Raw genomic sequence first — 25,140 nt, 5'->3', positions numbered from 1 at the left:
CAGTCCCTGACTTCAGCTTCCTGCTAATGCAGACTCTGGGAGACAGAGATGGCCCAGTGATTAGGTTCCTCACCACCCATGTGGGAGAATTGGACTGCTTTCCTGGCTCCTGCTTTCAACCTGACCCGGTCCCAGCCATTGCAGGCACTTACAGGGTGAACAAGCAGACGGAAACTGTTTGTGTTAATATGAGTATGCAAATCTGTCTTTCAAACTAATAAATAAGAAATTTAAATAAAGAAAATGTAAAAAGAAAAGAAACAGCAAGTGAGCATATCCATTAAAGAGAATGAGAAAGTGGACATCCAAGGGGGGCATTTGGAGTGAAGGAAAATAAAGGCGTTGTCTTCCTACCTGGGCTTTCCCACGGTTCTATCTTGTCCTGCTCAAATACATCTGCCAGGATAGTATTAGAGTGACTTATCTCGATTCTAGTGTAACCTAACCGTCATACTGGGAGTTCTCAAACTACAGCATGATCAGAATCCCCTGAAGGGCTTGTCAAACCACAGATGACAGAGAATCCGGTTTAGTTCAGAGCTTCTGACTCAGTGGATCTGGGATGCAACTTAAGGACTTGGGCTTCTAACAATTTCTAAGTTGACACTAATATGACCACTCCAGGGACCACACTGTGAGAACCACTGATTCGGAAAAAATCGTTAGCTTTCTGGAGTCTATCTTTCCCTTGTAAAATAATTGTTACTCGTTAGATTGTGCTAAGGGTTAGATATTGCATCCCAAACAAATTCTAGGTGTTATTTTAATTTAAAGGAAAGAGCAAGAGACTTGGAGTCAACAGACCAGATCCTTGGTTGGAGGTCTACCATAAACTAGCTAGTCACTCACATATTTTTGGGCATATTTATAACATGTATTAATATATGCAATTATCATGTATTGAATACCTGTTGTATCCTAGATACTTGCTAGACATTAGGAATGCTTCAAAAATGAATTTATATTCCATATACTAACAATTATTATTTCAACTTGGATATTTAAATGGTTTTTCCAACTCTAACACTTCATGGCTTTATATTAATAAGACTAGCGGGGAGCCGGTGCTATGGTGTAGTCTGCAGTGCTAGCATCCCATATGGGTGCCAGTTTGAGTCCTGGCTGCTCCACTTCCCATCCAGCTCTCTGCTATGGCCTGGGAAAGCATTAGAAAATGGCTCAAGTGCTTGGGCCCCTGCACCTGCGTGGGAGACTCAGAGGAAACTACTGGCTCCTGGCTTCAGATAGGCGTAGCTCCAGCTGTTGCAGCCAGTTGGGGAGTGACCCAGCAGATGGCAGACCTCTCTCCCTCTCTGCCTCTGGCTCTGCCTCTGGCTCTGCCTCTCTGTAACTCTGCCTTTCAAATAAATAAATAAATAAATATTTTTTAAAAAGATTAACTTTTTCCAGTACTTCTTTCTCTTTTTTTAAGATTTATTTATTTATTTGAAAGTCAGAATTACACAGAGAGAGGAGAGGCAGAGAGAGAGAGAGAGCAGTCTCTCATCTGATGGTTCACTCCCCAACTGGCCGCAATGGCTGGAACTGCGCCGATCCAAAGCCAGGAGCCAGGAGCTTCTTCCGAGTCTCCCACGTGGGGGCAGGGGCCCAAGGACTTGGGCCATCTTCTACTGCTAAACCAGGCCATAGCAGAGAGCTGGATCAGAAGAGGAGCAGCCGGCACTCGAACTGGTGTCCATATGGGATGCTGGCGCTTCAGGCCAGGGCATTAACCCACTGAGCCACAGCGCTGGCCCCAGTACTTAGTTTTCATGTACTTTACTTAACAAAATAAACTACCTATGAGGTGTCATAGATTAAATGGGTGCTACTATTGGATGAAGTAGATAAAATTCCCATATTATTCAAGTAAGTTTTTAAAAAAGATTTATTTATTTATTTGAAAAGCAGAGCTACAGAGAGAGAGAGAGACTGAGAGAGAGAGAGAGAGAGAGGTCCTCCACCCATTGTTCATTCCCCAAATGGATGCAACAGCAGGAATGGGCTGAGCCAAAGCCAGGAGCCAGGAGCCAGGAGCTTCTTCCAGGTCTCCCACATGGGTGCAGGGGTCCAAGCACCCAGGGCCATCCTCTACCACGCTGGCAGGAAGAGGAGCAGCCAAGACTCACCAGTGCCCACCTGGGATTCTGCCACCACAGGCCGGCGGCTCTACCCGCTAGGCCACAGCACCAGCCCCTAATGAAAAGAATTTTCATGTGTTGATTGCCTGTTTATCAATAAAAATAAATTGTAAAAATTAATTAATTAATAAATGATAATGAAGAAAATAGCCAGTATTTACATTTAAGTTCCCTATTTCCAATTATGTCATGTCAAACCAGTCTTCACTTACTGAGTAATACTTGTTGAGAATCTGTAACTCATCAGATATGATGCCAAGATCTAGGAGTATAAAATATCTCACATTCAAGTGAAATCAATCTATGAACAATTAACTCCTTTAATCAACTGCCATTGTGATAGACATTAAATATTACAAGGCATTTTGAAAGAGGGACTTGAATCATTCTAGAATATCTAGGAAGTCTTAGACAAGTCACTTGATCTCTCTGAAACTTGGTTTTCTTACTTGTAAAACTGAGAATAATAAGACATTCTCCGCCAAAATGCAGAATATTATTGATGGTTTGAGTTAATGTATGTAAAAGCCCATTCACAGAATTTATCACACTATAATAATAGGTAGTTATGATGTCATATTAACCAACTGGAATATTATCCATACAAGTAGAGTATTCCAAAGATCAAAAGCATATCTGAAACCTTGTAGAGTTCATTGGTAAAAGCATTAACTTAATTTTCTAGTTCTTTTTAAGGGAAATATACTAAATTCTAAGAATGGCATCACATAGAACTAAGTCTTTATAATTCTATATGTAATACGTGAACTGAAGAGTTTGTGTCTTTATTCAGCTTAACGGGTGTATCGATCAATTATAAACACCCACACTCTTTCTTGCACCTGAAAACAATTGATAAAATAGGAGTCTGGAAACCAAGCCAACCAAAGTTCTAATAACCCAGAGTGGACTTTTGGAATGCATCAGCATTCTGGGGCTCTTCAATTTAAGGCTGGATTTGGAACTGGCTGAAGAAATGTAATCAGCATCTTCTCAAAGAAAAAGATGAGCAAAATTGAAAGCTAAAATTTGTGCGTCCTAATACATCCCTCTGAATTATGGGGCTTGAAAGAGTCAATAACAAGATGCCACAAAACAACTATTTCCATGCAATCTATACACAAGAATGCTCAGAACCATGCATAAAGAAGGGCTTGTCTGTCCTAAACTTGAAAAATGGGGCACTAAAGATTAGGATTCATGAAATACGAGATTAATTGACTCCATGTATTTTAAAGGGACCTCCTGAAACAAACAAAATTGATCATTTACTACCAAGTTGAAAAAAAGAATCTATATGCACTGAATGCTCCCTATTTTAAACTAAAGAGAACAGAACAGGAGGAGGGGTTTAGCCCAGAAATTGTAGAGACTTTGAGGGCGGACTTTAAACTGGGGGTTGGTGTTAAACAGCACGCATAGTTGTCTTGCAAACTAATCCCAATACCATCCTTCAACTATACCCTAGCTCTCTCCCAGGCCCGGTTATAACCAGCACCCCACACCAGATGTGTTTACTGCCTCTTCTACTTCCACTCAGCTAAATTCCCTTCCACTGAAACCACTCTCACCAAGGTCACCAGTGACCTTCGCAGTACGAATTTAGGTCATTCCTACAGACTTTACTTGACCTCTCAGAAAAAAGTACCCACACACTATGCTTTCCCCCTAGCAATCTGCATGTCCTTTCCTTCTGTGACAAAGACATCACAGTCTTCCCTCCATCCAGTGTGGGCACGACTTCTCACTCATCTTGATGATTCTGCTGCGGCCCATTTGCCACTCTGCTGGAGCTCTTCAGCATTTGTCCTAGGTTTTATTGTCTTCTACCTCCATACACTCATAGAACCTGGGGACTTCATCTACTCTGTGACATCGGTAATTAGATGGACTTCCTTATCTGTAAATCAAGGCCAAATATAAATTGTGGACTTCAGGCTTAAGTACCTAATTATCTACAAGAACCTTTCCATTTGGATGATCCATAATCAGCCTCTGAAAAGTTCCACAACACAAAGGACAGCACCTGCAGCCAGCAGTTGTCAAAGCCAGAAATCCTGGTGGCAGGCTCTGTGGCCGTAATGTGTAAAGCCACTGCCTGTGGCACTGGCATCCCATATGGGCACCGGTTCAAGCCCCAGCTGCTCCACTTCTGATCTAGCTCCCTGCTAATGCACCTGGGAATGCAGCAAAGGATGGCCCAAGTCCCTGGGCCCCTACATCTATGTGGGAGACCCAAAAAAGCTCCTGAACTTCGGATTGGCCAAGCTCCACCTGTTGCAGTCATTTGGGGAGTGAACCAGCAGATAGAAGATTCTCTCTCTCTCTCTCTCTCTCTCTCCACCCCCCCCTGTTCCCCCATGCCCCCCTTGTAACTCTGCTTTTCAAACAAATAAATAAATCTTTTTAAAAAATTATAAAGCCAGAAATCATGGAGCCTTCCCTCTCCTTCACTCTATCAAACACAGGTGTGTTTTTCTTCTACCTCTAATGTAGTTCTGAAACGATCAACTTCTCATCAACTCCGGGGCCACTCTCCTGGCCCAGGCCATCATCACTTTCCCACAGAATCACTGTTGCAGCCTCCTCACCGCCTTCCCTCTCTCTCCTGTGTTTCCCTTCTAATCATTTCCCCAGATTGCAACGAGTCATCTTTCTAAAAGCACTCTCTGATTACATACTTTCTGTACTTAAGATCATCCACACATTCCCACAGCCCAGCGAAGAACACACAAACACCAGAATACAGCTTCCAGTGTCCTTTCGGATCCGATCCTGACTCAGTCCTCCAATCTCAACTCCAGCGCCTTGCACTGTCTTTTCCTTTATTCTCCACAATCCCATCAGGCAGGCCAAGTGCTTTCCATTCCTCAGGCTGCTGAGCTTTCTAAAACCTCTTCCCAGACCAGCCTCCTCCCTCTTTGTAAAATCTGTTCTGCATCCTACCAGAAGCCTCCTTGGTTCCACCCTCCTGAATCTAGCTTAGCTGGGGATCGTCCATCCTCCCATGGGCACAGAGCACTCTACTCTCCCCTCCGAGCCCTCGTCCAGTCCTTCTCCATCTGCCCACGCACTGGAAGCCCCCTGAAGGCAATGAACCTGCCCTTCTGTCTCATAATTACACACCCGCCAACTAGTATAGTGCCTGGCCTAACACTAAACACAGCTTGAGCGAATTACATCTGGTCTAATTCAAACGATTCCTGGGCAATGAACGTTGTCGCTGCTATGATGTAGAGCAGGCATCTCCACGTCTTCCAGACAGAAGTCAGCCGCCAAAGTGCTTCAGCTCCCACCTTAGTTGTCAGCAAACAGTTGTTTGACAAACAAGTCCACTAGAACCGGAATGAGAATGCAATGGCATAGTCTGGGTGCTTTCCAAAGAGGGGATGCCCAACAAGTGTGTCAATCAGGACATGTAAACTTGTCCCAGTAAAGGAATGAAGCATGAACCAGCCAGGCCTCACCGGGCTGTGGTGCGTTCCTTTCTCAGCCAGGCTCCCTTGCCATACATAGATATGTGGCGAGCTTCATGGGTGTCAGAAGCTGAACAGAGCATCTTCCCTCTCATCAGAGAATGGTCTGTGGCTAGGAGCTTAGGAGTTAACCCTCTGGCCTCAAAGTCAAAGTCATAGAAGGCTTGGATTTCCTCTGCCTCCCTCCTCTCTCCCCCCAGACGCCACCCACCCCCTTCCTCTTTTTTCCTCCTCCTCTGTCTGGATCCCTCCCTCCCCACCACCACCACTGAGGCCACCCGGAGGAAACTGTGCAGACTTGGGGTCAACTCTCCCAGCTCTCACCGTCCTACCCTGAGCACACAAAAAGCTGCCTGTTATTTGTAACACACAATAGTTCACAGGGCTCTAAACGCAAGCATTAAAGAATTCCTGCTTTCAAACACACACTTCATCAACTTCCTTCCCCAGTAAGTGATCAGCGAAAGTGTCGAATTTGTAGGTGAAATCGGGTGGAATCAGACTGCCTCCCGCTTTCACAGAGAGCAGGCTTTCCCCAGCTTCCTCCACCCTTATTGTTCCAGGGCCTCCCACCAAAGGCTGACGCTGCCTTGCCACATCAGCAGGGAGGGAGCCGCAGCACTTGGTATTTGCATCAGTTTCCAGGAATGTTTTTCAAGTTATCAGCTCCCTCCGCTGCCTTCCTCACAGACACTTTCCTCTCCGTGTAGGAGTGTGTGCCCAAACTTCTGATTCTCATTCTAAAAACCAGGCGTGCATTTTTCCTTTTCGACCTTTTGCTAAAGGGGAAATTACAACTACACTTTAAAAAAAAAAAAAAAAAAGGCTTGATGTTTTAAACTAATTTTACCACCACAACAAAACTTACAATTAAATGCTTAAGATCCTGGGTAGTTACTGTACACCCAGTGACGCAGCCGACTTGACCCTGAAATCGTTATCAGATGACCTCTTGGAGGCTCTCTTTTCCAAATCTGTCTCCATATATACTGGAATGGTTTTGTTCAGAATTAACCTCTGCCTTTCAGCGACAGCAAATGCTCTGCAAAGGCAGCTCAGCACAGTGATAAAATCGTTAGGACTCGTCTGAGTAAGGCAGGGAAAAAATGTTTGGCTGTGTATTCTGAAGTTTGTCCTGACGAAAGTGATTTACGCTTTTAAAGCTGTTGGTGAACTCTGGGGCAGCAGTGTGTCAAGGAGAAGGTAGAGCTGTGCTTGGGTGCACAGCTGAGGCGCAGCCTTTTGCTGCAACACTTCAAGATTGTTTCTTTGGTGGAAACAAAGGTCAGCCTGACTCCTCCCCTGAGCACTCTCTCCTGAGGGCGCCAGGCACCTTTTGGAATTTTCACTCTAAGTTATTGCAAAAAAATCTGAAGGGGTCTTCCAAGTCAGCGCCTTTGGTCAGAATAAAACCGAAGTTTATTACGGATCGTAGTGACTGTTTTACTTCCACTAACCAGCAGTCAGTTACGCATATTCCATCCCTTTGTTTCTAACAGCTGCACATGGAGTTAACTTAGGAAGAAATTCTTCCTTCAAGCAAAGCAAAAAAAAAAAAAAAATGCAGGGGAGGTCGGGCGGGGGGCAGAGAGGAGAAAAGATTCCACAGGGACTGCAGCCCACCCGCTTCTACTTGACCCAAACCAGCCCCCTTTGCAATGACTTGTGGGAGAGACGGGCTCTTCCTCTGGGCGGTGCCTGCTCCACTGGGGGTGCGAGGCCAGGGACACCCACATGTGGTTCCGGACCTGGCACGACCCCCGAGAGGCGGCAGTTGGGGGCACTCAGCCTGGGTCTCCCACCCCCGGTGCTCAGGCAGGGTCAAAGTCCCAGATCCTCGCGGAGTAGAATCCGCAAGGGAAGGAGGTTGGGTGCTGGGGACAGAGCTGACGCCACGCTGGTGAGGGGCACTGCTTGGGGGGGGTTCCTTGGGAAGGCGAGGTCCCCCAACCAGGAACCAGAGCCCCCCCCCCCCAGGGACTGGGTATCCTCTCCTGGGTAGGGAGAGGGAGGAGGGGTCAGGCAGGCGCTTGGTCTTCGGGGTTCAGTGAATGGGCCCCAAGCTCAGGACTGGGGGCTCCCTGGAGGGTTCCCTGAGACCAGGCTCAGGACAGAGCCGGCCTATCCGGACCAGGAGTGCGCACAGAAGAGGAGGGGAGTTTGGAAACACAAAAGGGAGGAGGCGGACTGTCCACGGCTGCCTCAGCAGAGGCCTGGGGAGCCCCATCCTGGGGCTGCAGGCCCGGCAACCCCTAACCCAGATTAGGGTCAGCTAGGAAGAGGTGAGCCAGGGAGGAGCTCCAGTCGCCAGGGTGCTCCCCGGCTCACCCCTGCCCAGCGCTGTCCACCCATCCCAAGCCGGCCCTCCCTGGACGGGACCCCCTGGCCCATCCACTGAGTCACAAGGGACTTTGGCAAGCTACGGCTGAAAACACGACCCCGAGCAGAGTGCCCTAAGCCGGGGGCGGGGGCGGCCTGCAGGTGGCCCGCGGGGGGCCAGGTGAGCAGGACTGGACAGCTCCCCTGCGAGGCGCTGGGCCCTGGGCCGGGGCGGCCGCGCGGGTGTGGCCCAGCGCTCCGACGTGTCCTCGCGGCGGGGTTTCCAAACTCGCAGGGGCGGGAGGGGGGGAGGGCGGGCCGAGGTATGCAGACAGCGACTCAGAGTTTCCCCTCGAAAGCCTCAAAAGTGTCCACGTCCTCAAAAAGAATGGAACCAATTTAAGCGGCCAGCCCCGTGGCCACGTCCCTGCCTCCTCCGCTCCCTCCTCCGCGCCCCCGCAGTCTCCTCCCAGCGTGGCCGCCCGGGCCCCCGGCCCCAGCCCTCCCATTGGTGGAGGCGCTTTTGGAAGCACCCGCGGGCCAGGGAAACTTTTGCCGTATAAATAGGGCAGAGCGGGGCTGGACCGTTTTAGCACCACGCCGGCGGGAGGTAGCTAGCGGCCAGGACTGCATGCCCGCGCCCGCCAGGTGATCGCTCCGCCGCCGACCGGGGCCCCCAGCGCGCCACACAAGGAGTCTGCATGTCTAGCGCGTAGACATGCTCAGCTTTGTGGACACGCGGACCGTGCTGCTGCTCGCAGTGGCGTCGTGCCTAGCCACCTGCCAGTGTAAGTGCCCGGCGGGAGAGGGGCGCGGGACGGGCTCCCGCCTCTGCAAGGGCCCAGGAGGCGCAGCCTTCTCAAACAAAGAAAGAAGAAAAAAAGTAGAGACGGCACTTTCTGCCCCCGGGGAGCTCGGGCGGGGCCGCGGCCTGGGTCTGGGCCCCAGGCCCGGGAGGCTGCAAGGAGGGGCCGGCGTGGTGATGCGGGAAGACGAGGCCCCGCGCCCTCGCGGCGCGGACCGCCGCCGGGTGCGGCCTGAGGCCTGCTAGCCACGCAAAACTCACCCGCGTGGAGCTTTTGTCTCGGGGCGTCCCGAGGCTGGCCCGGAGGAGGAGGAAAACTTCCCTGGGGCGCCCCCTAGAGGCGGGGAGGGAAGGCGCAGGGCCCCAGAGGAGGAAGAGGAGGAAGGAGGACTCCCTGAGGGAAGGCGCAGGGCACCAGGAGGAGGAGGAGGAGGAAGGAGGAAGAGGGAGGACAACCAGAGGGAAGGCGCAGGGCCCCAAGAGGAGGAGGAGGAAAACTCCCCTTAGGCGCCCTCTGGCGGCGGGGAGGGAAGGCGCAGGGCCCCAGGAGGAGGAGGAGGAGGAAGAAGAGGACCCCCAGAGGCGCCCCCTAGAGGCGGGGAGGGATGGCGCAGGGCCCCAGGAGGAAGAGGAGGAGGAGGAGGACCCCCTGAGGGAAGGCGCAGGGCCCCAGGAGGAGGAGGAGGACCCCCTGAGGGAAGGCGCAGGGCACCAGGAGGAGGAGGAGGAGGAGGACCCCCTGAGGGGAGGCGCAGGGCTCCAGGAGGAGGAGGAGGAAGGAGGAAGAACAGGACCCCCCAGAGGCGCGCCCTAGAGGTGGGGAGGGAAGGCGCAGGGCCCCAGGAGGAGGAGGAGGACCCCAGAGGCGCCCACCGGAGGCGGGGAGCGAAGGCACAGGCCCTCCAAGCCTTGCAGGTCTCCCCCAGCTGATGACGCGCACCCCGCGCTGGAACCGTCCCCAAAGGGTGCCTGGGGTCCGGCGGGAGGAGCGTGAGCGGCCCCGGAACAACCCCGGCTTCTCAAGTGCCCCTGTGGCCACACGAGCGGTAGCGATAGTGGACCACATCCAGCCACCTCCCGTGCAGCCGTGGCGTTCCCCCTGCGCGGGGTTTCCCCCCATAATCGGGCGCTGGGAACGCCCCGGGGGGTCACCTGTGACCCTGGGCGCTAACGGGGTCGGAGAGCAGAGGGCCCACCCCCAGCCCGGGCCACCCTGTCGGGCCCAGACTGTAGGACCAGACTTCCATGTCCAGATGGAAGCAGGAAAACCCAGGGGCCTGGCCACTGCACCGCAGGGCGGGGTCTCCGGCCACGCCCAGCGCTGCACCTGCTCGCTGCCCAGCTGCAGGCGCGTCTGTGTGCGTGGACCTCAGTGGAACCGCGCTGCCCAGACCCACGTTGCCAACTTCGGTGTGGCTCCCATGGGATCCTGGCTCCCGGAGACCCAGTAAAAGCAGACCCGGGGCACCGTGAGGGTACAGACACAGCCCACCCACCCAGGGCAAGGGCGGGCTGGCACAAAGGTGGCCGACACCCTCCTCGCGACCGCCCGCGTCTGAGCCACCGCCAGGCAGGTTTCCAAAACTCTCAGGGACGTCCATGATGCAGCCAGGCTTAATGAACCCTCCTACCGATGGACACAACGCAGCAAACCTATGGTTTCTCTATTTTAACCGTAATTCTCGTAAATCGGCTCTAAGTGTCGGTGCTGGATGCCGGCCAGTGTGGCATCAGATGTCCCTGCGCCGAATGACCCACCCTCTGGCCACCTGATTGGAGCAGTGCTTGGGGGTGAATCACCCCCGTCGGCAGCTTGGCCACACTTGTATCCCGTGTCACAACCTATAATTTTTATAGGAGAGGAATTCAGTCTTTAAGAACTTATAGTAGCAATTATGGCAGACTGCACTGTAAAAATAAACTTTAGTTTCCCCTTATATTTCAAGATCTTTCATCCACAGTTTTTCCTTTTATACAAAGCAACCCGTTCTCAAGGACAATAGTGATGCATGTTTGTAAAATGATCTTACGCTACTTAAGTGAATTAATTTTAAAGCAAAATTCCAGATGTCTCAATCCATGTTTATGTGCAAATTAGACTTTTTGAAGAAGGATATTAAGAATGGCACAGACTCAGATGAAGTACTAAATGACTTCAAGATTTTATAAAGAAACAAAAGCTCTTGGGGCAATATACTTTCCTACATTTTCCATTTTTTAGACTTTTAAGTATTAAAAATGATCTAAGCCATAAATTATTTCCTCATCATTCTACTGGACTTGCCTTACATCCAGCAATTCATCCGTGCAATTTGCCAGCTTAATTGCCAAGCGTTAGAAATATCCTTCAGACACATTAATATTTTACAACATTTATAAAACAGTAAATAATTAACATTTTAATTCAAACTATATTTACATATTAATATTGCAAACAAATCACCCTGCAGATCCCTGTTTTACTTTTGACCTGCATAATATCTAAATAATTAGAATATTCTTATTAAGAAATATAATTGGTCCTTTAATTAGGTAACTTAATTTTATAAATTTGTGTATCTGTTTGCTCATTACTGTTAATGATCAATAAAATGATAGAAATGATACTAATGATTATTTTGTATTTTCCTCTTTTTTCTACAGCTTTACAAGAGGTAAGTAAAATTATTTTTGTAATTTTTCTATATATACTTGGAATCCTTGGTTGTAGTGATATTTTCTCTGGGGAGAAAAGGGAGGCTGCATGATTGTTGACCAACCTGGATTCCAAGAAAATCATGAAGGGTTATGGTGGTCAGAACCTTCCTGGCTGCCATAGAAAGTACCCACCCCTGAATGGGTGGGGCTACAGCCCAAGACTCTTCTCACAAAATACCCATAAGAAGTAGAGGAAATAACCCAGCGGAAGTTTTAACATCTGCTGCTAGAAGCAAAAGACTAAGAGAATCTTATCACACCCTCGGAATCATTTGCTAAATATCATGAACAAATTCTTAGCTCATGAATTGAATTTGGGGCGCAATTACAGATAAGTATATAGGTTTGGTTCTGTACATAACACATTTTATTGAGCATATTGGTAAACTTTTCAATTGTATTTTGTAATATTAATTGAAGATAACAGTAAATGCACAATATAATGTGCCCTGTCGATAGATGTGTATACTACACCAGAATTGGAGTCTCACACACACATGTAGTTCTATAGACTTCTAATAATCTTTTCCTTATTTTTTTTTCTAGGAAACTGCAAGAAGGGTAAGAATGCAATACTTCTCCATAAATACCCAAAATTTTCAGAGATAACTTAGAATTTAAGTGAATTTATGGTAAACTATAGAAAGAAAATATTCTGCCAAGATTTTGCCCACATGAATATGCATTAGATAAGCCATTAAGTGGTGTTGACATTAAAGATAACAAAGTTTTTTTTATTTTTCCTTAATCATTTCTAACTATATTTATATTACACAAACTGGTGACTTACACACTAAAGGAACACTGGACTTATTTTTATTCTGGAGGTGAAATGTACATTATATCAATTGTAGGTAGCAAATGAAAATTTATTTTTAAGGTCTTTGATGATATAAATGGCTGTTAGAGCTGTGACAAAAAGGTCATTTATCTATAGTAATCATCTTACTAAAAATGCTGTGCATAATCCTGACCTAGTGGCTGCAGACTAGAACAGCCTCCAGTCCTCCAGATGTTAAAAAATTATGTATTTTGTAACCAAAATTGTATGTATATATATATGTAAACATAGGTATCTATATATATACATATATAGTATTGTACCAACTTTTTAGATATTATCTCATGGCATTGTGGTCAGATCAGTTTTCCCAACTAATTTTTACTAAGAGTGCTTAGCTTATTCACTGGAAATCACTGAGATATTGTTATGCCATTTGTATCTTCCATTTAGGGCCCAGCTGGAGATAGAGGACCACGTGGAGAAAGGGTGTGTAATTTTTGAACTTCTAACAGGTTTTGGTCCATATTTGAATAACTGCATATTACAAACTACAGGAGACTGATAATATCTAAGAATATTGTCTACCTAGATAATTGTACCACCTTGTAAACAGATAATGCCATACAAAAGAAGTGAATAGGCATTATTGTGTACAATCAGCCTTCTTTTGAGGTCAAGATTATCCATTAAGAAATGAAAAGACTATTGTAGACATCCATATTCTTTGGTACTAATTGACCTGTCCAACATATATCTAATGGAAATGATTCTGCTACCACCCAAGGCCCTCTTTGTAACATGTTTCGTTCACTTTTGAAGTAAGATTTCTTGGTATAGCTTGGGAATAATAGTGAAACAGTAGTCACGGGGATGTTTTCTACATTATTTCACATGTCTACAAGTCAGACCTACATTTGGTTTGTGGTATTCTTAGATCACCCTATTTTATTTGGCATTTATAACAATAGAGCCCTGTATTGTGTACAATTTTTGCCACTCTATCTATTTGAACATCTTATATCTATTGTGAGGTTCAGGCTTTTATGCTTTTCAGTCAGTTTATCAGAGGTAGAATTTTATCCATTAATGATTTTAACAACATAAATAGTGTTAATTGGTAGAAACTGCAGGATTTTCTAGTCTGTGATAAAATGACCTTATTAATTAATATCCATTAACATACTAATCACACATAGCAACCAAAACAATTGCATAAGTTCATCAGAGTCAGAAATCAGCAGTCAACACACATAGGACGGATATCATTATGCACTGTGAAACATACAAAGTTCATAGAATCATAAACTGTAGCTGTAATTACTATCTTTATTTGAATACTGGAGCTCCGCTATGAGTTAATAGGACTGAGATGTTTCTCTGGGAAGACCAGCCCGTGTCGTCTTCACACAGCAGTTACTACACCTCCTTTACAAATAGACCCATGTTGCAAGTGGATTTCAATACTTGTATGTTAAACTTCCACCTTCCTTGCATGCTGCAGGGGCTGAAGAACTCTTCTCAGCACCTATATTCTTAGGTCTCTTTTTTGTGTGCAGTATAGGTTTCTCCAGGGTCAGCCTAACCCTCCCCTAACTCGTATTCTGCTTCCCAGGGTCCACCAGGCCCCCCAGGCAGAGATGGTGATAATGGTCCCAACGGCCCTCCCGGCCCACCAGGGCCTCCTGGACCTCCTGGCCTCGGCGGGGTAAGGTGTCTCAAGTGTTACTAACTTTCAGTCAACTTTCTTTTCTTATACTTCTGTTGGAAGAAGACTGGCTGCAGAATATATTTTTAGCTGCCAAGGGAGAGATTTGCTATTTGGAAATTAGTCTGTTTTGTTTCATTTCTTTGGTTTCTTCACCCAAAGATCTGTTCTGCCGATTCTCTTTGTGACTGGCCTTTGTCCACGGAAGGTGGCTGCTGCCATCAGCACCATTATTTAATTTGGGGATTTAATATCTTTTATCAGTAAAGCACAAATAAGAGGTGTTATATTATTAACTAGTTTGATTAGATTGAATTGCGTAAGTGAAATCCCTGATCTTAAGCAATTTCGCAAACATCTTACCCTCTTTATTCTCCTTGGCTTGAAGTCTGCTGAACCAACGTTCAAAGCAGTTCTATGTTTAATTTGCTTGAAACTAATTTGAGAAAAGTACATTTCCCTTTCTCATTAATATCTTCTTTTAGCTTTATGTCTTTAACAATAGTATGAGTGCCAAACGGCCTCACTGCAGGAAGGAAAACATATTTGCTTAATTGGTTAGCACCGTGAATCAGAAGCCTGATTCTCATACTCAACTGTATGCCAGTAAAATGAGGCCTTTCTCCCCCGAAGATCTTATTATGATTGCTTATCTACAGAGCGCATTAAAAGGCATCTCCTTTAATAGAGCTACCGCTGTAAGAGAGATCTTCAACACTAAAGTTATTACCGTGAGCTATGTTTTAAAAAAGTTTCATCGTCCAGGGGGCATTTTCATTTACTTTTCCTCTAAACTTGAAAACTCTCCGTGTTCTTTCGGAAACTTCAGCAAGAAGAAGGTCCTTGAGTCCTCTCGAGTTGTTCTGGTAGGAAAGGCAGCAGGTGGGAGCGCAGTGTTGTCCTCTTGGTCGCTGTCGGCTTTGTCCGGGGCCCTTTGTGGCTTGGACAGCTGCCTTCCTCAGGGTAGAGGTAGGCGGTGGAGTGGAGGAACAGAAATAACTGGGCACAGACTGATAACTAAGGCAGGGAAGCTTTACCCTTCAAACCTGGTGTGGGCTAAATTTTAAACTTACTTTCTCCCTGACTTTTTAGGAATTCTGTTCAATATGGAATTCTAAACTGACAGTTCCGTGAAACATTGCTCTCTTTTAAGCAGCAACAGAAAAATCTTTACAAATAGAATGAGAACATGAGCCACATAGCTGGCAACTCCACTGATGTTTGGTTACTTTGTTTCCTGTCTAGAACTTTGCTGCTCAGTTTGATGGAAAAGGAGGTGGCCCTGGACCCATGGTATGCTTCTTTCTTTCTCTCTTAGCCTAGAACTACACTAAGCGGAGAGTTTGTTTAACGTTAAATGTTACAGTGCCATTTATATAACTATCTTGGTTAACAAGCAATACTTAGATCAAATAAAAACAATTCTTTTTGTATTCAGATCGATCAAAACCTACAACTGGGTTAGGGGCTTCTGTTTCCTCTAAAACAAGTCTCACTGGGATAGGTCGAATGTTCGTGTTCAAGAAATACACTTTGGCTCTAGGAACCTTGAATGAAGCTTATTAATTTAATTCAAAAGGATAATACTCTGATTAAATTTTTACATCCTTTTATCTTGCTTAGAATTTTAAGCAATACTTAGAGACAGAACTATTTATTAAGTTCCCTGACCAACACGTTCCAGTTTAGCTTTTGTTATTTTATAACTGAAGAATTTAAGTCATTTTTCCCAATGTCATGGAGGTGGCTGTTGACAACTAGAAGTCACCACCGGACCAGGTATCTGATATCTGTCGACCAGACGACCAGATGCCTTGTGTATCGAGCTCTTGAACAAAACCTCCCATCAATGAACGTTTTGCGGGTGTCTTCGTTGGGCCACAAACTGTACTAGGGGAGACAGCAGTGACTACATCAGAGTCTCACCCTACTTTGAGGAGTTAATATAGGAAATGTTTCCTTGTCTCTATTTCAATAAGAATTCCTTTTTCTAGTTTATTGATTACAAGTCAATATAAATAAAAAGATGAGTAAAATTTAGCATTGGTTACACTCAGCACTAAATATTCAGCAGCATAGCCTATAATTTGAGTTGCCATATGATTATGATTATTGAACAAACGAAGCCTCTAACAAGCATTAGTGAGATATGTTAGGGGAAAAAACTGATGTGAACATGCCAAATATATAGTATATATGAAATAGAGGAGAAAATGGCTAGAGCAAAAGCATAAGATAGATTAAGCTCTATAAATACACATATTTTCCTTTTGGTGATGCCAATTAATTGTTTCCAGACAGAGATATTTGTCTGCCCAAAGGCAACATGGTCCTTAAAGTGTAAATTTTACCTGGACGATGCATTCAGTGCTCCATCTTCTCAAGAGGATAAGCTGCTAGAGCTAATGATGCGCAAAAACCTAATACGCTATAAGGGCTAGATAATATTTTCTGTAAATTAAAACTCACTCAAGAAGTAATGCACCTTTAATTGATGATTTCCAATTCCTGATTTTTCCTAGTAATTTTGAATGCTCATATCTGGAATGAAAAAGTAGAGTGTTTCTTTTGGCTTTGTTTATATTGGAAATTTTAAATTAGCTGTTTCAGCTACTGCTGGTCATTAGTCAGGGTTCAAGCAGCCCTAATCTCTCAAGAAAAAGCAAAATGGGGTGGGGAGAAGGAAAAGTGCCAATAAGTGACATTTTTTTTAAAAAGTCCACATGAGCTGAGAAAATTAATTTGGATTTCAGATTCTCTTGTCTCTGGAACATCTCCCTTGGGGTCATAAAGCACAGTATTTTACTTTTAGATATCAGTGACATAGAATTTAAACTTGCACATTCACATACACTCACAGATGTATGTGTTTCACAAGTAGGGAAGATATGCAGCAATAAAATATTAAAATAATTTTCCATGTTGGAAAATCAATAACTCTACAACCCCATGGGGTTCTTTTCTGAATTAATGAGTAATCATAGGCTGTCTCACAGCCTCCACAAAATAAACTATCTTGCATGTAAATGAAATTGTTGCAAATACACAGGAAAAATAAATGACTATAATTGAAAATGTATGATGTCAAATAAATTATTTTTAATGTGCACCTAAAAATTATTTTGATTGAAAAAGAACAGCTTCTTTTCACGTCAAAGCAATTTCTAAAACAAAATAAGTAATTCTTGTACTAAAATGGTATGCATTTTAAATAAAATCCATATTATTTCACCCTCAGCATTAAGACAGTGAGGTGGGATCGACTGCAAAGCCCCCATGGTTGGTGCATCATGAACAAATTACTAAGACTTCTATGTGAAATATTTTCAACATGATGGGGAACAAACCCTACAGATGAGCTTACACAGGAATTGGTTACCGCAAAAGGGAAGTCAAATTTGGAGCTCATAGAGTAGCCACGGTCTACTTAGCCCTACTTTTTTGCTACAGCATGAAAAACAAAGAGGGGGGCACTCAGCTGTTATTCATGTATTCAGGGGTAGTATCAGCGATAGAAAGCCTTAATGACATCCACTGTTTTCTGTTGGGCATTTTCATCAGTCATCCACAACCCTAAAAAGAGCTGACCTTCCTCTAATCATGAAGGAAGACTTTTGATTCTTTTCAATTAATACTTGTGGCAATAAAAAATACCAGTTACTTAGCTAAGCATGACACGGGGAGGTGACGTAGGACCTGAAGATCCAATAAAATGCTTCATCAGCTGCAGGGAAAGCAACAGCATGTTCTGCACCTGTGCAAAGACAGATTCACTTCATCACTTTGGAGCTATTCAGTGTGCCCACTGGTGCACGACTGTAAGGAACCCAAGACCTCCCCTTCCAGTTTTTTTTGAGTTCTACTGATGTGGGCTGGAAGAAAAGGAAAAGCAAAGGAGATGAAATAGTAAAGGAAATCTGGGCTTAAAAATGCTTCTTTGGGAGAGGCAAAAAAGGCAGGATCCTTCTGTTCATCTGTCCATCATCCCGCTAAGCTAGCCCTGTTTAACCCCACCATGGCCATGGCAATTTGTCCTTGCTAACTAACCACGTCTGCCCTTTTTACAGGGTTTAATGGGACCTAGAGGCCCTCCTGGTGCAGCTGGTGCCCCTGTAAGTATCAAATATTTGCAATCTCTCCTACAAAAAAAGAGAATTTAAAGGCTTGGAGCTTGATATATTCCCTCCCCCCCTTAGGGACCTCAAGGTTTCCAAGGACCTGCTGGTGAGCCTGGTGAACCCGGTCAGACTGTAAGTACATCCTCCCCCCCCCCCTTTTTTGTGATAAACAATACAATTCAGCAACTTCATGAGCACAGCCTTAACAAAATCATATGTCTGCCTTCCCTTAGGGCCCGGCAGGAGCTCGTGGTCCACCTGGACCCCCTGGCAAGGCTGGTGAGGATGTAAGTGTTTACTCTACAGCACTTCCACACGCAGTGTGAGTGTCCCTGCCTCGGCAGGAATCGCTAGATCCAAATGAAGAGTTCTGCCAAAAGCGGATTAAGCCTGACATAACTCTCCCCATATGGAAAATATTATTTTAATGAAATATTAATTAACTGGCTTGTATTTAGGGGAATATAATTATTAATTAAATTGTATTTGAATCCACATTTATACGTGATATTTTTCTCCTGTTTTGTAAAAACCAAGATGTCCCCAGTTGTGTCTGACTGTTTACCAAGAAATGTTAACCCTGCCCTATGATGCTTTCATGTCTTAGGGTCACCCCGGAAAACCTGGAAGACCTGGTGAGAGAGGAGTTGTTGGACCACAGGTGAGGCTTCTTACAACAGTGTATGGTTTATGCCTCAGAAGTCTCCAGATGTATGACAGGTGCTAAAACAAGCAACCATCTGATGTCAGCATAGATGTCACTCCTACTTGCAATGCTCATTAAAGGCATCTGACAAGGAACATAGCAAAGAATGAATGAAAATACTATAAAATAAATGACAGTTGGGATAAACAACAAAACTGTGTTTTCTACAAATACTGTAGCGCCTGTTATTCACATCAGAGCAAAATGATCTGTGGCCCTGTGCTGAATAACGTACAAGGGTTTCAAAAAGTTCATGGAAAATCTCCATTATCTTTTAATTCCATTTGTCCATGAACAGTTTGCAGTCCCCTCTCGCACTAGTCTTTGCTCCCAAGTTTGAACTTTGGTGAGGAGAACTATTCCAGAGGTAGGAAGTCGTCGCCTTCTTGTCTAAGACAGACCATCATTCACATGCGTCTGCTTTTCTTTCTAAGGGTGCTCGTGGCTTCCCTGGAACCCCTGGACTTCCTGGCTTCAAGGGCATTAGGGTGAGCGAATTTCTTTATCCAGAGGAGAGAAAATGATGATGATTTGGGGGAGAAAAACTAACTGAATTTAAACTCCTGGGTGATGCAGCCTCACATCCCCATTCATGTTGTTTGCTAAAGGGGAGAGAGAGTTAAAGAGAAAGATTGCTTGAAAGTAGAGTGCAGCTCTCTTCAGTCTGTTCATCACCACCAAGAAACAGGATTGTCAGAGCAAAAATCCTATGGAAGTCTTATTACTCAGGAGTGTCTATAGCCCTCTGAAAACTGAGATATTGCTGGAGATGGAGAGTTGTGAGTGAGCATAGAGTGCTCCATCCTCCCCATGTCAGGTGCAGGGGTGAGGGTGGCTTCGTTGGGGCTGGTGCAGGAATCTCCATTCTACTGAAGCAGCCGTAAGTTTCAGCCAAGAGATATTAATTGCAAGAAAGGAAGATTTTGTTTGACCAAGCTCTATAATGGTATCACATTTTAACAAAAGCAATTGCCTTCCAGGGACACAACGGTCTGGATGGATTGAAAGGACAGCCTGGTGCTCCTGGTGTGAAGGTAAAACCTAAATTGCAAGCATTGCTTTCAAGAAGTTTTTCTGAATTTTTTCTGAAGACTACCCACATTCTAAAAAGTATCTCACTTCCTCTTCTATGTAAATCCTTCAATGGTGAGGACTAACTATCATAATCTGTGATGAAAGGCCAATTATTAATATGTATTTAGTTCAATGTCTATTAGACAAGTGAGATTTTAAAAAAAGTCAATAGTTTCTTCCTCCGCTTTCTTTCCTCCTTCTACAATTCAATTGATTATTGCAGCCAAAGTAAAAATAAACATACAATCACGCATTAGAACACTACGTATTATTTTAAACTGTAAATTCTTCTTTGCTATGCAATAATTAGATGGGCACATTCATGTCACAATACACTTTTCAACCTCTTTCCTGTGATTTATCTGTGCACACTCAAAACATTTTAATTAGGTAATTAAAGTCTCAGAAGTGTGTTATCTCTTGGCTGGGCTCTTCTCTGACACCATTTTCAACTATAAAATGTTCTCTTTCCTATTAAGGAGATAATGTGATATTAAAGTGAATACCAACGTAATTACAAATTAATGAGTAACGAATACTAGCGGGACCAGAAATGAACATGAACATGGAGAATCTGTTCTAACTTTCCAGCTGCCACACAAATGGATAAGGTCAAATTCATTCCCCCAAGAGCCCAATAGAACAGTTCAGACTCCTAATCACGGTATCATGAAGTGTTAGTGCTGCCAGGAGTTTGGGAGGCGCCCTCATTGTGCAGACGAGGGAAACTGAGGCTTAGCAAGAGCTTGTGATTTGCCCAAAGTCACGTATGTAGTGGTTAGAAAGGCCCAGGCTAGAAATCCCGACTCTCACCCCATTGCTTAGTCCCAAGAAATGCACTTGACATTGAATCCTAGAAATAATAAAGGATCCTTACATGTTCTATTAAACCGAATTTCTTCTGTATCTGAAGGAAAATTCTTTTATTTGTGCCATCATATTGAATGACCCCAGCACTGCTGCCATCACCATGGTTTTCAGTCACTTATATAAAAATATGTCATTTATATAAAAATATAAATTGGAAATAAATATGACAGCTCTAAAAATATTATGAAGTCTCAAATTCTCATGCATATTTTATAAAAATGATAACATTGAATATTCAAAGTAACTTTAAAGAGGGTAAACATGGTTATATTGAAAGTAGGTTTACCTTTTACCATCCCTATTTATGATATCACTCCTAATATGAGGTTACTTCAAAAAAAATTCCAAAAAATAAAAATGCATACTGTGAACAAAAATTAAGCATGGATCTCAAATAATTTTTGCATCAAAAATAAACTTATCTTTTAAATGCATTCTTTCATCAACTTTTTGAAGTACAATGACAGATAAAACTAGTCTAAGTGATATCGTAAGCATAAGGGGGAAATTGGGAAGAGGGTACAATCAAATGATCACATATCCTTAGTACCTTTGTGTTTGGTGTCATGTAGATAAAAACTTATTTCAGCACTTTTTTTTCTTTAGTTTAGGTGTCTGGGATAATTGAGAAACAATCCATAACTTTGAGAATTGTTACAAAACATATGCGTAGCTCACATTGAAATAACAGGGTAAAAACTGGGATCAGAAACAATAATCGATGTGTACAATGAACTGAAACTCAATCTTCCTTCTTCATGTAGGGTGAGCCTGGTGCCCCTGGTGAAAATGGAACTCCAGGGCAAACAGTGAGTATCGATTATCTTCTCTGTGAATCCACGTGTCCACTCTTCGTGAGCTGGAACTTCTTTAATATTTTTGCTAATGACCATATCCCTTGGCATTGTATTCTTTGATATTTTCCTAATGGCCATCTGCATACTTAATTGAAATCTACCACCTTGTAGTTGGCATTTGAACAAGACTCATTTGTTTTTAGTTCATCCTTAAGTACATGATGACTGTGACTTTTTTAAATGAGCTTTTAAATGTAACTTTTATTGAAAATATTTCTGCTTCTAGGGAGCCCGGGGCCTTCCGGGTGAGCGAGGACGTGTCGGTGCTCCTGGCCCAGCTGTAAGTGCACCCATTTTTGTTCATTTTTATCTTTCTAAAAATCTTTCAGTGACTGACCTTGAATTTTCACTTGACTCGTCCCCTCTATGTTTCCTAGGGTGCTCGTGGCAGTGATGGCAGTGTCGGTCCCGTGGGCCCTGCTGTAAGTTTTGGCACTGGACAATTTGGAAGGAGTTGGAAGTATGGGGTGGAAGCGAGCTTCTTTGTTAATTTCCTACAAAATAACATCATTTTGGACATTTTACCTATGAGGCCCATTTGTAAGTAATGTGGGCTATTTAAAAGTTCCTGGGACTGTTGATGGGTGTAAAAGTAAAATCCACACCGTCCTGGATGCTTTGAATATCTTCCATTCGATAGCCTCCTAATTTCAGCAGATTCGCTGTCGGATTTTTCTTTGCCAATACCCAAAAAGATCAAGCCCCTCTAACCCGCTTCAGTCTTCTCTGTTGTTGTTGTCGTTTTCTTAATTTACTTGGAGGAAATTTCTTACCACCTTCTGCTTTGTTCCCAGGGTCCTATTGGGTCTGCTGGCCCTCCCGGCTTCCCAGGCGCCCCTGGTCCCAAGGTAAAAACAGCACTGACATTGTCACTGCAATGTGAAAGACCCAGAAATGTGTTTGCAGCTAGATAATTACAGAACAGTTTGCCCAATTAGTAACCTCCTCCTAAGTGAAGGTACAATGACCAGGTTCTCACTGCAAACTTGAAATCGATCATCTCCCTGCATTTGTGCATGGTGAGTGTAGATATAGATGGCGCTGTGGAAATTGATTCCAAGGGTCTCTGTGGGATACTCTTCCCAAACCAGCCAGAACTGAGAACCAGGGTCAACCACAGAGGGATGGAGATAGCAGGAAGTCGAAATGGCAGAACCAGCCTAGGAAAAATAGGAAATCAACCCTGAGTCCATAGGAACAGATCAGGTAGGGGAGATGGTTGCAGTTATGAAGAAATTTCAGAGTACAGCGTGGGGTCCCAGCGGCAGGGACATGCTGCTCCGTCACTTGCTGCCTCAGCCTCTGTGTCATTGCCTCTTTTAGGGTGAAATCGGACCTGTTGGTAACCCTGGTCCCTCTGGCCCTGCGGGTCCCCGTGGTGAAGTGGGTCTTCCAGGTGTTTCTGGCCCCGTTGGACCCCCTGTAAGTAGCTGCTACGGTTAACCTTGTTGAGTGGAAAAGTGCAGGGGTGTGGAAAAACAAGAACGAAAGTGGGGTGGAAAGAGAACAAATCCATCCCAGTTAACTGCTAACCTTGCCCTCTCCTATTCCTCAGGGTAACCCTGGAGCAAACGGCCTCACTGGTGCTAAGGGTGCAGCTGTGAGTATCTCAGGGTGGCTGAAATGGGCTCACTGCAGTGGTAAGCCCATGTCATTGGGCACTGCCTCTGACACCTTTGCCTCGTGATGGACATTGCTGCATTTGCCTTCTCAGGGCCTTCCCGGTGTTGCTGGGGCTCCTGGTCTCCCTGGACCCCGTGGTATTCCTGGCCCTGTCGGTGCTGCTGGTGCTACCGGTGCCCGCGGACTTGTTGTAAGTCATTGGTCCCAGCTGTAACTCTGCTCGGCTGCTGTCATGCCATCACTGTCTAGGCTTCATTATTCCTATATATATTTTTTCCTTCCTTGGCATTTTTAGTTTGTCTTTCTTCTGGATGCGTATGTATATGCTTGTACACCCATCCCCTTCGCACGCACACAGACACACCCCTCCTGCTATCAGAAGCTTTCTCAAAGATAAATAGGCAAAATTCCGTAGTGTCTGTCTCATCCCTTTAACCAAGACCATCCCCTACTAGGCATGTTTCTCAGAGAACCTGAGATTCTCTTCATCTCGTCCCATAAATATTCCGAGAGCTTTGTCTGTGGGAGAGCTTTGCCAAATGCGTGTTGCCTGACAATCGTTTTGTATTGCATCCTAGGGTGAGCCTGGCCCAGCTGGCACCAAGGGAGAGAGCGGTAACAAGGGCGAGCCTGTAAGTAGCTCTCTACTCTCCGTTGTACGTCATCACAATACTTTCAATAGAGTCTGTTAGCTGGATATGATGTGAAATGTCTTTCTCTGTGCCTTCTCCTTTGATCCTTCCGTGAACAGGGCTCTGCTGGACCCCAAGGACCCCCTGGTCCCAGTGGAGAAGAAGGAAAGAGAGGTTCCCCTGGCGAGCCTGGCTCTGCTGGCCCTGCAGGACCTCCTGGCCTGAGAGTAAGTTCCAAGCGCCCTGACGCCCAGACACAGAGAGGCAGTGCTGCCTCGCCCTCCCTGGGAATTGGTTAAGATTGCTGAGTGCATTTCTGGATGAAGGGAGCATCTGCTTTCCATCTGTTTTATGAAATCAGTGCCTCTCCATTTGCTGTGTTACCAAATGGGTCTGGAATCAGTGCTGACCTACTTTTACGGGATACTCAACTGCGCATTCCTTTGGGGGTTGGGTGAAGTGCTTTTGGCCTGGTTTGTGTCTGTATCTCCCCTGTAGGGAAAGACCAGGCCACGTTCTAATAAACTGCCTTATCACCGTCAAGGGTTGTCTCTGATTCCCTTCTGTCTCCTGCACTTTTTTGCAGGGTAGCCCTGGTTCCCGCGGTCTTCCTGGAGCTGACGGCAGAGCTGGTGTCATGGTGAGCGCCCCTCACAGACGCTGGATGCTTCTGGCGGTGGGTGCAGTCGGCTACAGCAGCCTCCTCCCTGACCTCTTTCTTTTTCATTAGGGGCCTCCTGGTAATCGTGGTTCCACTGGCCCTGCTGGAGTCCGAGGCCCCAATGGAGATTCTGGTCGCCCTGGTGAGCCTGGTCTCATGGGACCCCGAGTAAGTTTCAGATCAATTCTGAGCAAGTCACGCCTGTCACTACTTCCTTCTTCAAAGGATTGGCTAATATTGACAAAAGCAGCAAAAACATCAAAAGTAAATTTGTTAGTAGGCCTGCTAACAGTTTACTTTTTAGGTTAATTTTATGAGAGATCAGTAGGTATTTTTTACATATTTAGTTAGCTCATAAATTTCCTATTTATTATTTGATGAAATGGCTATGAAGTTTTTGGAAGAATAGATCTATTTTATTATATCCAAATTAGGCTGGCTCCCTTATCAGCATGAATCTTTTATCTTAATTTGTGAGTTTTATATAAGGTGTTCATGAAATGTATTAGGGCTATACATTATTAGTTTATTAGATTCATAAGTGAAACCATTTTTTTTCAGCAATCACAAAGTGCTATAATGTATTCGGCATCACACTAGCTATGGAGAAGTGACCTTTGGGTCCATAGACACTCTAATCCATAGCAATAGAGTAATTTTTTTGCTTCCATT

At 44.8% G+C, this 25,140-nt stretch overlaps 1 protein-coding gene and 1 long non-coding RNA gene across 2 annotated transcripts in view; one reads left to right on the top strand and one right to left on the bottom strand.

Annotated features, from left to right (window-relative positions):
* LOC133749671 (uncharacterized) overlaps positions 1–9,227 on the bottom strand; it is a 215,913-nt gene extending 206,686 nt beyond the window's left edge. Inside the window, exon 1 of the long non-coding RNA XR_009864605.1 lies at positions 9,003–9,227. This is a non-coding gene — a long non-coding RNA (uncharacterized LOC133749671). The remainder of the gene's footprint in view (positions 1–9,002) is intronic.
* The window catches only part of COL1A2 (collagen type I alpha 2 chain), a 36,183-nt gene continuing 19,559 nt past the window's right edge, over positions 8,517–25,140 (top strand). The window contains exons 1-23 of the mRNA XM_062178956.1: positions 8,517–8,724; positions 11,385–11,395; positions 11,985–11,999; positions 12,673–12,708; positions 13,835–13,927; positions 15,173–15,220; positions 17,995–18,039; positions 18,124–18,177; positions 18,279–18,332; positions 18,653–18,706; positions 19,186–19,239; positions 19,732–19,785; positions 21,460–21,504; positions 21,779–21,832; positions 21,930–21,974; positions 22,347–22,400; positions 22,876–22,974; positions 23,108–23,152; positions 23,267–23,365; positions 23,754–23,807; positions 23,927–24,034; positions 24,394–24,447; positions 24,538–24,636. Coding sequence (XP_062034940.1) covers positions 8,655–8,724; positions 11,385–11,395; positions 11,985–11,999; positions 12,673–12,708; positions 13,835–13,927; positions 15,173–15,220; positions 17,995–18,039; positions 18,124–18,177; positions 18,279–18,332; positions 18,653–18,706; positions 19,186–19,239; positions 19,732–19,785; positions 21,460–21,504; positions 21,779–21,832; positions 21,930–21,974; positions 22,347–22,400; positions 22,876–22,974; positions 23,108–23,152; positions 23,267–23,365; positions 23,754–23,807; positions 23,927–24,034; positions 24,394–24,447; positions 24,538–24,636 — 1,344 coding nt within the window. The 5' untranslated portion in view covers positions 8,517–8,654. The remainder of the gene's footprint in view (positions 8,725–11,384; positions 11,396–11,984; positions 12,000–12,672; positions 12,709–13,834; positions 13,928–15,172; positions 15,221–17,994; positions 18,040–18,123; positions 18,178–18,278; positions 18,333–18,652; positions 18,707–19,185; positions 19,240–19,731; positions 19,786–21,459; positions 21,505–21,778; positions 21,833–21,929; positions 21,975–22,346; positions 22,401–22,875; positions 22,975–23,107; positions 23,153–23,266; positions 23,366–23,753; positions 23,808–23,926; positions 24,035–24,393; positions 24,448–24,537; positions 24,637–25,140) is intronic.

Source organism: Lepus europaeus, chromosome 20 (assembly GCF_033115175.1).
Source record: "Lepus europaeus isolate LE1 chromosome 20, mLepTim1.pri, whole genome shotgun sequence".
NCBI classification, from domain to species: Eukaryota; Metazoa; Chordata; class Mammalia; order Lagomorpha; family Leporidae; genus Lepus; species Lepus europaeus.
The sequence above is the reverse complement of the archived record's forward strand: the minus strand, read 5'-3'. Positions and strand labels throughout refer to the sequence as shown.